At 47.1% G+C, this 14,406-nt stretch overlaps 1 protein-coding gene across 2 annotated transcripts; it reads left to right on the forward strand.

Moving 5' to 3' along the window:
- Positions 1-54: 54 nt before the first annotated feature.
- khdc4 (KH domain containing 4, pre-mRNA splicing factor) lies at positions 55-12,265 on the forward strand. 2 transcript variants are annotated; one of them, XM_063199196.1, is made up of 14 exons: positions 55-218; positions 882-1,053; positions 1,242-1,367; positions 1,668-1,747; positions 3,270-3,322; positions 3,456-3,604; positions 3,848-4,059; positions 4,878-4,938; positions 5,688-5,745; positions 6,082-6,332; positions 6,690-6,830; positions 8,939-9,048; positions 9,306-9,400; positions 11,175-12,265. In XM_063199196.1, the coding sequence occupies exons 1-14, from the start codon at positions 190-192 to the stop codon at positions 11,435-11,437; spliced, it is 1,800 nt and encodes a 599-aa protein (XP_063055266.1). In that variant the 5' UTR covers positions 55-189; the 3' UTR covers positions 11,438-12,265. The 2 variants fall into 2 exon arrangements, with proteins under 2 accessions (XP_063055266.1, XP_063055267.1); XM_063199197.1 differs by having other exon boundaries at positions 11,340-12,265.
- Positions 12,266-14,406: the final 2,141 nt, after the last annotated feature.

A 14,406-nucleotide genomic window follows, 5' to 3' on the forward strand; every position in this document is an offset into this window, starting at 1 on the left:
TTGTGTGTGCGTGCGCTGGCGCGCGCATGTGTTAGTTGCTGACCCGGAAGAAGAAGAGCCGCGATGTTTGACCTCAGCGGCTGGCTCTGCAGTCAGCGAACAAGATAGCGCCGATGTGAAGGATAAACCTCATATTTAGGAGTAGCTTATATTTTCTGCAGACCCTGAAGTGGAAAGAAGTTGACATTGATGTCATTTGGTGGGATGCCAAACGGCGGGTGAGTGTAGTAGCAGCGTTAACTTGTCAATCATCGTTAAATATCGCACCAGTGCTGTCAGTGAAAATCAACGCATAATGGCGGAGATAGCATTAGCTTATCTGCTAATACATAAACACTGGCAAATATTTCAGTGCTTGGCCACAAAAATGGCAAAGCGCAGAACGGATTTGTTAAATTGAATGTTCTTCATTGCCATGCATTATGCGTTATTTCAGTTATGCCTATTGAAGTCAGAATAATCTGTCTCGTATTCAGTTAAGAGTTAGCTGTTTTTAGCCAAACAGTGGGTTAGCCTCCAACACACAACAATAGCTAAACTAATCTGGGATTTTTTTATACAGCTGAGTCCTGTATCGTCACGCACATTTCCAGCTTTCTATTTCAGAACCGACAGCCGGTATCTAGCTACGCTTACCACTAGGTTGGGTTTTATGCAGAGTTCTGTAAAATACACTAAACCACACATTAAATCCATAACGTTAGAAAAAATGTTTCACATCTGTCCTCACACTGTTACATTATATTTCAGTGGAGCGTGTCACTATCAAAATGTAGCTAGCCGTCCCAATCCCATTGTCTGAGCGGCGTGAGTTGCAAGAGTTTTGAGTATTTATTTGGACTAGGGAATTTCTCATCTTCTGTCCTGTCCTACCACCCCAGTCGCCGCAGTAAGTGGGACCAGCCGGGACCCGGCTCCATGGGGGATGCCGAGGCAGCGCCAACCGGAGCGCTTGATGCAGCTGCCGCCGTTGCGGCCAAGATCAATGCCATGCTGGTGGCCAAGGGCAAACTGAAGCCCTCTCAGATCGGGGGACCAGGCCCGGTGGAAAAGGTAAGGGAGAGCATGCCATGCTTGCTGACTGGATGACATCATGGTCTAACAAACTGCTGGTTATTACCTGCTCTTCAACATTGCCAAAAGTGAAGGAAAAAAGTACCTTTAGGTTTATTGCCAGTATGATTGGATATCTATCGCCTTATTTATAGTTAAATGATTGTGTGTGTGTGCACGTGTGGCAGACTGTGCCTGGTAAGCCTCCCCCGCCTGCGAAGGCCAAGGATGACCTGGTGGTGGCTGAGGTGGAGATCAATGACGTGCCCCTCACCTGCCGGAACCTCCTGACGCGTGGACAGACTCAAGACGAGGTGCGTGTCTGTGGCATGCTCCTACTTGTCCACGCTCTTACCCTTCTACCTGGGACTCTAGGAGTGGACTTGCCCTCATGATAACTCCCTTGCATCTGTGAATTTGTACTAGCTGATTTATTATGTACTTTTCTTGAAATTGAGACGAGCAACGATGCTGGTCTGTTAGCCCAGGGTTTTATTCTACAAAATCTACAGCTATATGCGCTGTGTGCTGGTGTATGCTTCCATTGAGTGCATGGCATGAACCTGAGAGAGCCCTGTAATGACGTCCTTCTCTACTGAATTTTATTTTCACAGATCAGTAAAGTGAGTGGTGCAGCAGTGTCCACTAGGGGGCGTTATATGACAGTGGAGGAGAAAAACAAGGCCCTGCCAAGGTAGGTGTATGCGCGTGTGTGTGGTTGATCGCCCAGCAGCGTGGCTTGATGCATGACATGCACACAGGTGCAGCAGCCAATAACGGAAACAATGGCATATGATCAAACCCGTTGCTGCATCCGTAGAAATTACTTAATTGGCTGACACACGCATCATCTGCCAGAAGTCAATGTTCAAATCTTGGTGGATCCGCCACAACGCAAGTAAGACCACAGTTCAGTGCGGCAGAAAGTGGTGTAATCCAATGAAAAGTGAATGGAATGGAATGTGCGAGTTGACGAACGTGCGTGAATCCACCGTACCCAAGGCGGCCAATCTTGACGCTCTTAACTACATGTCCTGAAGGCATTGGCGAATCCTATTGCTGTTTACTCCATGCCCTAGCCCTGGGGCTGTGGGCAGGATCACACGGGTCTGCCAGCTACAGAGATAATATGGGAGTGCAAAGGACGAGCTGAAAGGATTTGGGGTAGATGATGAGTTGAATCGATAAAGAGGGTGTTGCATTTGTGTATTAGGTACATAACCGTACATTACATTTAGGTGTTTTGTTTAGTTTTGTCCAAAGCGACTTAGTTATTTAGGTTCTACAGGGTGTTGGTTACAGTCCCTGCAGTAGTGTGAGGTTCGGTGCCTCATGATGTCACTGACAACAGAAAATAATTTCAATATTGTGCAAAAGCGCAATTCTAATGTCATTTTCTCATTTGCAATTGGGATGTTGAATGAAAAACAGTCCCCCAAAAGTTGTTTTGGCCAGGCTGACAGCTGGGAAACATTGTTTTCTCCATGGAAGCAGGGCGAGGCAACAAGCACAAGTGGAGGACGAGAGTGTGCATATTGGAAGGCACAGGGTGTTGCATACATCAGATGACTGTGGATACATCTTATTTGCACCCATCCCTACCCAAATAAATTGCTCAATCACTGTCTGAGGGGGAATGAATGGCTAATCCTCTTACTTGTTTTCTATTAATGTGTTGCTTTTGCTGTTCGTTTGTTTGTGTTGCTTTTGCTGGGTGGTTGGTTTGTGGTTCTGCTGTCTGCAATGGTTACGTATGTGGGGGTTGCTGCTATGAGTCAGAACATCCGAGCTGGAAACCACCACACCAGAATGATAAAAGACGAGCAAGGGAGACTTAAAAGAGTACAGTGTTTCCCGCAGAGGGTTTGTTAGTCATGGTGGCAGGGGCTTACTCGTTTCAGAGGCACTGTCACTGCAATGATGACGGCCATGATTCGGAAGGCTATGTTGTGCAGTTTCATGTGGAATATATGAAACCCCTCAAAGAATAAAGCGCTTACGGTATACAATTTCTGCAAAGCAACTTTTAGAGTTTTTGTACGTGTGAAGGAATGCAATTTCTGAAGACTTTAGAAATTGCATTCGTTTTACATGTACAAAACATTCAAGTGACCTAGTCAAGGTTGGAGGTGGTTATTGTTTGTTGGTGTTTTGTTGTACTGCACTAATTTAGCACAGTAAAGTCTGGAGTAATTTGTTTGTTTCTTTCTTTGCAGTGAACGTCCACTTTACCTGCACGTCCAAGGCCAGACCAGGGAAATAGTGGACCGTAAGTAGACACACTTCTGTGTTTATCAGCTTATGTGTGTGTTGTGCAGTGGTGAAACCGTGTGTGTTGTGCAGCAATGAGACCACCGGCATAGAATATAAATAGAATGTGTGTTATGCGTGTGTGTCCACAGGAGCGGTGAATAAGATAAAGGAGATCATCACTAACGGAGTGGTGAAGGCTGCCACCAGCTCCAGTGCTCCAGTACCTCCAGTGTTCCAACAGCCTCCGCCCCCTGCACTGCCCCCTATGCCTCAGAAACCACACTACCCATCAGGAGGGGTAAGCACACACACACACACACACACACACACACACACACACACACACACACACACTGCCCCCCCCCGACCCAGACGCACGCACACACTCTTAATCTCAGTCGCACACAAAGGCACTATATATACTGTATGCTTATGCTTTTGTATCACATATATTTGTGTGCTATGTGCAGGACAAGTTGTTTCTGCAGGGCTTCATTCGTCTGTCTGTCTGTCTGTCTGTTTGTTCTCTCTCTCTCTCTAGATGCACTATGTGCAGGACAAGTTGTTTGTAGGCCTGGAGCATGCGCTGCAGGGCTTCACTGTGAAGGAGAAGGTGGAGGGTCCCGGCTGTTCCTTCTTACATCACATCCAGACGGAGACGGGGGCTAAGGTTTTCCTCCGGGGCAAGGGATCGGGATGCCTGGAGCCCGCATCGGGCAGAGAGGCCTTCGAACCCATGTACATCTACATTAGGTTAGTTATATGAGCTCTAAAACCATTTACATCTACATTAGGATTGGTATTGAAGCCATGTACATCTGCATCATGTTAGTATGGGTATTGAAATCCCAATCAAAAAACACACACATCCGGGTGCAGGTTCAAAAAAGTCATTCCATAAGTAATGAAGAAAACCGCACACCAATGAACTCCCATTTAAGCCATTTTTAATGCGTGACGTTTCGGGCCACCTTGTCCTGTCTGAGGAACGGCCAGGGTGGCCCGAATCGTCGCACATTAAAAATGGCTGAACTGGGCGTTCATCGGTGTGCGGTTTTCTTCATTACTTATAGTATGGGTATTGAACCCATGTCTTGGTTTAGCATGGGTATTAAAACATGTACATCTACAAAAAGTAAGTATGGGCTATAAAACCATCAGATCAGTATGGGTATTGAACCCATGTACATCGGCATTGGGTTAGTATGGGTATTTAACCCATGTATACTTTTTGGGTATTCAACCCACGTCCACGTATCTGTACCAGGGTAGAATGAGCATTAAACCCACCCATGTACATCACTGGGACCAAGGTCTTCCACAGAGATGAGGGATCTGGAACCTGCATCAGGAAGAGAGGCGTTTGAACTCCAGGTAGATTGACCAGGGTTTAATACCTATGCTAACCTGATGCAGATCTACAGAAGTTAGTATGGGGTATATTTACATTAGTAATGTATGGGTATTAAACAAGGGTGCATGGTTAGTGTAAGTGTTAATCACATACTGTACTGTTCTGTACAGCTCGTATGTGGACTAAATTCACATATTACTCTGTGTTCTATTTGCAGTCACCCCAAACCTGAAGGCCTTGCAGCAGCTAAGACTCTCTGTGAGAACCTGCTACAGACAGTGAGTACCTCCACAGCAGTGGTTCTCAACCTTTTTTGAAGAACACCCCCTTGTTCTCATCATAACGCTGCCAACACCCCCTTGATCTCATCATAGTCATCATCTTAGTATGAAATAATAAAATGGATTAATGCCTCCCAAGTGGCAACTAAACACCGCCAGGGACTGTATAAGAGATGGAACACTCAAAAAAACGTCCATAGGAATGAACGGGAGCATTTGGTTACGCGAACATGCCGTTTGCCGCCGTCCCTCCCACCTGTCCGGTAACGAGAGCCAATTGCTTGCTGAGCTGCGCTGTCTCTTATCCAATCATCTCGACACAACCTTTTACGACTGCTCGTAGTCAAGCAGCATGCCCTGAGAATCTGCTTCAGCCGGTCGGTCGCTGATGACCATGTGCGTTTCATATCGGGTAGCTACTCGCATTGGGTGGCAACAGAGTCCGCGGCCACTTCATCTCACAGACCGTGAAGCAGAACGTATGTCGTGAAATTCCGCGCATGACAAATCTGAAATAGTATCCCAAATAGTAACCCGGAAGCGTAGCCAAGATGGCTGCCGAGTGAAAGGACTTTAACTAAATGACTTTGACACCGGCCCCTCTCAGCTTTATCTTTCTCAACGCCCCCCTCTGGCTCCCCAACGCCCCCAGGGGGGGCTGTAGAGCCACTGTTGAGAAACATTTACTGTATTCTATTTCCATCTCTGGTTGTGGTGCTCACCACTCTCCTGTCTCCTCTCCTCAGGTGCATGCGGAGTACTCTCGCTTCCTCACACAGATGACGGCCATGGTGCCCACACAAGGTACACTACTCAGCTCTGTACGCTCTCTACTCACAAACCACAAACACTGATGCCGCCGGTCACATGAGCTTACCACACACCGAGGATGCACAGCGCATACCAGACGCATTGCTTTACACACGCTACAGAGAAGGATACACATGCCCAATGCACAAGATGCTCAATTAATCCCTGTTTCAAGTCATAGATATTCCAGTTGGTGTAATTTCAAAGTTGTCTTGCACACGTAGATCAAAGTTTAGTTGCTGATCCCCTCGTGAGGTTTCATAACTGCTAATCTTCAGCGTGAGGTTTAATAATCTGTCCACCTCCTCTCTCTCTCCCGCCCCCCTTCAGGTTTCATGCAGCCTCCGCCGATGAACGGGCTGCCTCCCCACCCCCACCCCCACCCCCACCCCCCCTACTGCCCGCCTGCACCAGGCTTCCAGCCGCCGGGCTACCCCATGCCCATGCCCCCTCCTCACCCGCAGCCCATCCCCCCTCCCTACATGGTTCCACCGCAGATGCCCGCCGTACCACCGGCCCCCGTGCCGCCACCGCCTGGCGCCCAGTTCTCCATCAACCCCGCGCCACCCGTCATGCCACAGGTAAGTAAGCACTGCAATGTGGACAACACATCTTAGTCGTGCGTATAGATCATTCTGTGGTTGACGCTGGGTAAAGTTAAAAGGTTAAAGAGCTGTTAAGATTAATAATCAGAATGGTCATAATCGGATGCAGATCATAGTATTGTGTTCTGTAAGAGTGATGATGCTGTAACATGTAACAGGTCGGTAATAATCGATCGTACCAGAAAACTTTTTTTTTAAATCATCAAATATATATTCCATTCATGATTTTGAAAGTAATATGAATGATATTTGATCAATTTCTTTCGTCCTTAACCCTGTTGCGACCAATAACCTTCTCTCTTGTGTTTTTCTCCCTCTTCTCCCAACATCCAGGCTCTGCCCCCGGCTCCTTTCCCTCCGATGGTCCCCGTGCCCCCTAAGCCCCCTCCCCCTGTCTCCATGGCCAACCCGCCCCAGAAGCGCCGCTTCACTGAGGAGGTCCCTGAGGACAACGGAGGACTGCTGGGGTACCAGGTGATCATGCGCACACACACACACACACACACACACACACACACACACACACACACACACACACACACACACACACACACACACACACACACACACACACACACACACGAACAGACATGCACCCTCTCTTTATGGAGTAACAGGTGATAACCATACACGCACACAGCCCTTCTGTGGGTACCAAGGTTATCAGCACAAACACGGATAATCCTTCCAAAATACCAGGGGAGGATGCCAAGAACCTGGCTAAATACTAATCCAGGTTGAGTTAACCTTGAGGAAGTGGTATATCATCTGAACCTGGAGTCCTTTTTATCTTAACCACCAGTAGATGGCACCTGAGGACTATCTAGAACAGTGGTTTTCAAAGTGGGGGGCGGGGACCCCTGAGGGGCCGCGAGGAGGTACTAGGGGGGCTGCGGCAGGATGGCAGGAAAAATATAGCACAACAAAAATTAAATAATCGAATAAACTGAATAACATACAACAAAATAAAACAAAAATAAGCTAAACAATATTCCTATTCGCATTCCTATTGATATTTTATATCCCAGTGGAACACTGCCTCACAGGCCCTCCACTATGGTTGTGAAAGGGGGTCCACAGAAAAAAATATTATGGCGGGACCCATGAAAGGGTGGCCTTGACTAGAATGCACCGGTATATGGGGGGCCTTGTCATGGTAAAGTTTGGGAACCCCTGATCTAGAAGTATTATCGTATTTACCAAGTTTAACTCAGCCAGGTTTATGACTTAACTATGATCTTGGAATATCCCTCAGGTGATTCACCAACAACTTTTTCTCTGCGAAAAACAGGGATATTTTGAACCTATGAACTAGTGACCCATGAATTCATGTATTCTCTTTCACAGCCGCACGTTATCTGCATCCCTGCTTCAGGGGCTGGGATGGGGGCTTCAGATAATGTCACACTGACAAAGAAAACTTTTTCATATATGTAAGAAGTAGAAGTATATAAGCATTTATATTTGTGTATACGGTATAACTGCAGTGCCTGCTTTGGGAAGAGAGAGTGTAAAGGTAGATATTTAGAGGTATGGCTGTCAAACAGCCTTTTTATTATTATTTTTTTGTAGATAAGACAATGGAGAAAGGATAGGAATTGGATAGGAGTGAGTGGGGACATCGGGCTGCATGGGGACCAGTGGCGTAACGGTTAAGGAGAGTTACAGGTTCAAATCCCACCCTTCCACTCCCCACCACACTCCATGACTGAGGTTTCGTTGAGCAAGGTACCTTTACCCCATACTGATCCAGGGACTGTAACCAATACCCTGTAAATTATGTAAGTCGGTTTGGATAAAAGTGTAATGTAATAATGTATCAGAAAATGAACTTGGGCCAGAATTGAATCGCCGTTTCCTGGCATAAAAAGGAAAGGCGTCTTACCAGTTTGAGTCACCACCAAAGCCAACAGTCTGCTGTATACCTGTATGTATGAACACAGAACACCTGACTGTGGGCCAGATTTGGCCTGCTGTTTGTTTGGCCTGGTGTATAGGGTTACTTCTGGTATGAGCATCAGTGATTAACCCGGATTGGTACACTTGGAAGCAAGCAGAAGCAGTGGCCAGCCCCCTAATAACAAAGTGACATGGCTTAAGGCTTCTGGGGGAAAACAAAGTTCTGTTTGTTTTACCCAGAAACGGTTAACAATTTTGTAACTGTCAGAAATAGAACAACAAGTACACTATGGCCTCCCAGTGGCTGATTGCAGTATAACAGTTATGCATTTCCATTCTCAAGAATCTCCATATAGCAGAACTCCAAATTGGCTGTGTGAGCTAATATGTTTGTTTTCATACTTAGAGCCAAACAAAGTCATATAGTGGGCATCTGAAATGTTTGCTCTTAGTTGATTAACCTAGGTACGTATGTATGTCCTTGAACTTGCTCTGGGTTTTATCCCCCTGGTTTCTCTGCGGGTTAGACAAGGAAGAACAGAATGTCAGGGGTACCGACAACCAGGGTAGCTGAAGGTAACGCCAGGGCAGCAGGGCACCTGTTGAGGGGGTATAGCTTAAGGATAGCGAGGGCCTCTAGACAAGGGTGTGTGCTAATGGCGTCTGTGTTTTTCTGCTCATAGCATGGACCCATTCATATGACTAATTTAGGTGCAGGCATCTCTGTGGCCACCCCCGAGCCTTCAGGACCCCTGCCGCCTGGTCCCTCCGGGCCCCCTAAAGAGAGGGACTGGTAAGTGCCAACACGTTTTCTCAAAATGTATTTCTTTAGCACATGTACATTTACTTTGTCAGAATGTTCAAAGTTTACAATGGAAAAAATGGCTACACTTAAAACTTTGCCACGTGTTGCTTTTGTAATGAAACGTCCTGATGCGTGGTCTTAAGTAGACAGCTAATGTAAAGGCTGCTTTAAAGTCAAGTGTCGTCTTGTAGACAGCTAATGTGTAGGTTGCATTAAAGACACGTGTCCTGTTCTGTGCCCTCCAGTAGGCAGCTAATGCCCCCGCCCCCCATGCCCGTGAACGGAGGAGTGCCAAGGCCGCCCAGGATGGAGGAGAGGAGGCCACCAGTCTGCAGCGTGGGTAAGCACCTCAGATAGGCTACAGTCTGCTAACGAGCCAAGCCCTGCCTATACTCTTCTAACGAGCCAAGTGCTGTCTATACTCTTCTAACGAGCCAAGCCCTGTCTAGATACATACTCTTCTAACGAGCCAAGCCCTGTCTAGATACACACTCCTAATTACCTCACACACGCACTCCCAACCCACCTTAGGTAGATCCCAATCCATCCCCCCCCTCTCTCGCTTCTAAATGGACCCAGACCCTCTCCCTGCACCACTGTTACTAAGCGCTGCAGATAGACACACACACTCTCCTAATCAGTCAAGCCCTTTCTAGATACAAGCTCCAACCCCTTCTCTAAATGCCCCTGTCCTTAGCCTGGTGAACCAGCGCCACCCGCTGGACGGCAAAATGTTTTGTCTACGGGTGGGTCTGGCCTCGCATAATGATTCAATGAAGCCAGAATGCCATGAATCTGGCAAACCAATTACAACGCAAATATGTGTTTTGAATCAAAGCGGGCAGGGTTTTGAGGGAAGGTTGTTCTCATCAACAGTCTTCGGATGTATTATGCATCGAGGCCAGACTAAATTAGACATCCACATTTAGTCTGGTTTATCAGGCTACCCTGTCCTGCCTCAGCCAACTCCTCCCAAGACATACAGCCACCCCTTCTCTAGATCTCCTCTTCAGGAAGCTACTTGCTTTCTCCAGTTTTAAGCCACACTTCGTGCCACCCCTACCCAGACTATTTGAGCGCCCTTCTTGAAGTCCATTAGCCTCCCCAAACACATGAACCACTCTCCTGATGGAGTAAAGTGATCAAATCGATGCAGCACACATGAAAAAATACAATTCCGTCTCGTTAGAAATTAGTCATTTGTGCATGTGCACACTACATTTTTGCTCCATCATGAACGCGGCCAGATCTTGTCCAGATCTGTGACGTCAACCAGTGCTCTAGTCTTGTCTTACGTAATTGCAGACTCTAGAAGCAGGTCGGCTTCTGCTTGTTCGAACCCAAAGCTAGTTGTGGTCCTGGCGCTTCTGTTACACAGAGCTTTTTTTGCAAAGTGGTACATGTCATTTGTACATGTCTCACTCTGACACTCCTAAAAAGATTACTCGTATGTTCCAGACTCGGCAGATTCAGGTGGCGAAATCTGGACGTCATCCTAAGCACCGTAGTAGACTTCTCCTCTGTGTTGGCTTGCAAAAGCCTTAGCAGCCAGCTGTGTCCCCCTCTGATGAGGTCATCATGAGGCGCGTCTCCTCTGTAGCAGCAGTGTTCTCTTTGTTGCTAACGAGCCTCTCTCCTCTGTTCTGTGTTTCTCTTTCTCTCTGTGTTTCTTCTCCTCTCTTCCATGTCTCTTGCTGCTGGCTGGCGCACGCTGGGTGGGGGGTTGGGTCCTCGGACGTCAATCACTCTCGTTCCGCTTCATGATTGGATGATTGACACTTGCTGTCCGCCTGCTGCTGACCAATGGCAAATCAACCAACCAACCAACCTCTGCATCCCCCCCGCCCGCCCGCCTGTCGCCAACCACCCACGTCATCAAACGTCTGTGCTCCTCAACCTGATTGATTAACTCTGTTTCTCTGTTCACCTACCTGCCTATTGGCCACACATGGGTCTTGGATGAGTATTGGCCGCTTGTTTTGGTGGTCTTGTATTCCTGTTTGTTCCCCTCTCTGTTTTTATGTCTCTGTCCGTCTGTCTCTTTCTCTGTTTGTCCGTATGTCTCTCTGTCTCTGTCTGTCTGTGTGTGTCCCGTCGTCCCCTTTCTCTTCCAGAGCCCTCAGTGAAACGCATGAAGACAGGCCTGGTGGCCTACGCTGGAGACTCGTCTGATGAAGAGGAGGACCACTCTGTTTCTAAAGCCCTCGGGGGGGCAGGTAACTCCCCAGCCCTCTTCACCTCCTCCTCCCTCACCATCCCCTCATCCTCTTCCTCCACAGGGTGGACGTTAGGGGGCCCGTACCGCACCCCAGCTCCCCCACCCCCACGCCCCAAAACGCAGCCGCCCCAATCGATACCTTTCTGGATGGCTCCATGAGGTGGGGGATGGGATGGAGTGCTGGTGAAGAGGGGGCGGGAGGAGGTAAAATGTATAATGTCCCGCTACAGCTGAACCCTAATTTTCCTTCTTCTACTGAGGCATCGGCCATTCAAACCACTGCATACCAAACCCCGTCCTGTACAAAAAAACACCTTGCAACACACACACACACACACACACACACACACACACACACACACACACCCCACTCACACACACACACACACACACACACACACACACACACACACACACACACACACACACACACACACACACACACACACACACACACTTTTATTACAGTGTGGGGGCCTGACATAGTTGTGAGGGCTCATTAGCAAAGAGTGAGATGAGAGTCCCTACCACACACACACACACACACACACACACACACACACACACACACACACACACACACACACACACACACACACACACAAAGAGGATTGAAGTGAAGTGTGGAGGGCTTGTTTCAGCTCTGGGCTGTGGTCATGAAATGGCTGTGGACTCTTCCTTGGCAGGAGACAAAAAAAAAGACTTGAGACAAAAAGACTGGAGAGACGAGACTGGATCTAGACATGGATAATAAAGGATTAAAAGGCTCTGGTGAAGAAGGCATGGATGGCGTGATTATGCCGTATCATGGACAAGGTGTTTCTGCTCCGTGCTGTACCGTATGTGCGGTTGGCACGCAGTCTCGTAAGGTGGTGACTAGCTCACCGGCTTAAACTGGAAAGTGAACTTTGGTAACTTTCTCAAGAACTGTTTTGGAGTTTAAGTGCGTAGACAACAATAAACAGTGAATCATTGTTTCTAATTGTATTGGTGTCTTTGTTGTGATTTGTGTACACTGTGTTTGGTTAGTTACACTTTTACACTGTGCAATGCACTGTAGGCAAAAGATGATTATCAAGACAATAGAGACGATTATGGCAGTGGTTCCCAGGAACCCACTGTGAAAAAAGGTTTGCTACCAATGTAATACACAGAATTGCTACAGAAACTATTTACCACAAACTGTTCCTACACAGCCCCCACTTTATTGCATTAAAATGTCTATCTAAAACAATTTTGGTCATTGTAAGTTGATGTGTGGTTATAAGGGGGTCCTTAGCAAATGTTCTGTTCCATTAGAGATCCCCTGCCCCCCAAAAGTTTAACAATCCCTGATTCATGGTGTCAGAATAGCATGATTGTTTCATGAACCCCTAATCAGAAAAAGTTTATGTTTTCGTAAATGTAAATAAATAAATAAAAAAATCGTAGGCCTACTACCCGTCCAAATTAAAAAAAAAAAAAAAATGAAGTCACCACCAAAAACATTACATGCTCTGTGTGTGTTGTTGGAACATCTTTGATTTTGGCACACACTTTTTCTGTGGTATTGTTTTGATAAGTGTCTGCAGTGACGCAAGATTTATTTCCATCCAGTGTTGCACTCATTTTGCAATAATGTTTGGTGGTGTTGATGTTAAGAGTCTGACCGCTTTGCAAAACCTTCTCCAGCATATGCCACGCTGTCTTTACAGGGTTAAGGTTTGGACTCTGTGGTTAAAAGGATGCCTCATGCTCCCTCCCTCAAACTTTAAAGAGTGAATCCTGGCATTGTAATCTTGGAATATGCCTGTGCCATCAGCAAAGAAAAATCCACTGATGGAATAAACCTGGTCATTCACTGTATTCAGGTAGTCAGCTGACCTTTCTGTGTGAGCAGACTGAGCACATAGACCTACTTGCTGAACCTAAAGCTGGCACCAAGTCGCTGCAGATGCCAATGGTTTCACCCTTCTTGGACTGACTAACTTGTGTTCTTCACATGGCTTATGACATGGTTTGGTCAAGAAATTAAACAAGTCATTGCAGTAGGTTGGTTCAAGGACCACGAGACATCATTTGCACTTGGGCCATCACAGAGTCTAGACCATACAGTAACTATTGAGAATCTTTGGCATGAGCTTGAGGAGGCCTTGCACAGCATTCTGATTCCATGCTCGTCAATACAATAGTGAAAAATGCATGCATCACTCACTGGATGGAAATAGATAATTTGACATTGCAGACATCAAAACATCAAGACTTCATGGGCAGTCATGGGTGAGCGGTTAGTGCGTCAGACTTGCATCCCAGAGGTTGCCGGTTTGACTCCCGACCCGCCAGCTTGGTGGGGAGTAATCAACCAGTGCTCTCCCCCATCCTCCTCCATGACTGAGGTACCCTGAGCATGGTACCGTCAGGGGCGGTTCCAGACATTTATTCTTGGGGTGGGAAAGGGGTGGCGAAGTGTATTTCAGGGGGGCATGCTCCTACACTAAGGGTAAATTATAAACACTATATAATCGACACACACACTTTTGTGATACAGTGAATCCCTTAAAGTGAAACCCTGAAGCCTAAAGTTCTATGTCTGAAATGATGTCAAGCATTAAGGCTATTGGTCACAATCAGGGCTCTTAATTGGGGTGGCAAATCATATTTCTGGGGGGGCAAATGCCACCCCTTAGAACCGCCCCTGGGTACCGTCCCACGCTGCTCCCCATGGGGCGCCACTGAGGGCTGCCCCCTTGCACGGGTGAGGCATAAATGCAATTTCGTTGTGTGCAGTGTTCACTTGTGTGCTGTGGAGTGCTGTGTCACAATGACAATGGGAGTTGGAGTTTCCCAATGGGCTTTCACTTGCTCTTCGCTTTCACTTCAAAATGCAGGGTAGCCTACAGCCACTGTGTGCCACGATTAAAAAAAAAAAAAACTTCTTTCACGCTTTCAACAACATTAGCGTGTGAAATATTTTGTTTGTTTTGTTTTTTAAACGTGCACTATGGTGGGAGTGGACAGGGACAGTTAGGCCTGTGAGGAGGGCCAAGACACTGGCAGTCAACCCCGTGAGCTTTTTTTTTTCCTTTTCATCAGATGGTAAGTTGTGCGCAGCTAGTGTCGCGCCGCCAGGAGGAAACAAACATTTTGAA

The sequence above is a fragment of the Engraulis encrasicolus genome, chromosome 5 (genome assembly GCF_034702125.1).
Source record: "Engraulis encrasicolus isolate BLACKSEA-1 chromosome 5, IST_EnEncr_1.0, whole genome shotgun sequence".
Lineage (NCBI taxonomy): Eukaryota > Metazoa > Chordata > Actinopteri > Clupeiformes > Engraulidae > Engraulis > Engraulis encrasicolus.

Excerpts from the sequence above, each read along its gene's own strand:
- khdc4 (XM_063199196.1), top strand. The coding sequence starts at position 190 with ATGTCATTTGGTGGGATGCCAAACGGCGG. Across the intron at positions 219-881 it reads GGTGGGATGCCAAACGGCGG|TCGCCGCAGTAAGTGGGACC; the intron begins GTGAGTGTAGTA and ends CTACCACCCCAG. Across the intron at positions 1,368-1,667 it reads GTGGACAGACTCAAGACGAG|ATCAGTAAAGTGAGTGGTGC; the intron begins GTGCGTGTCTGT and ends TTATTTTCACAG.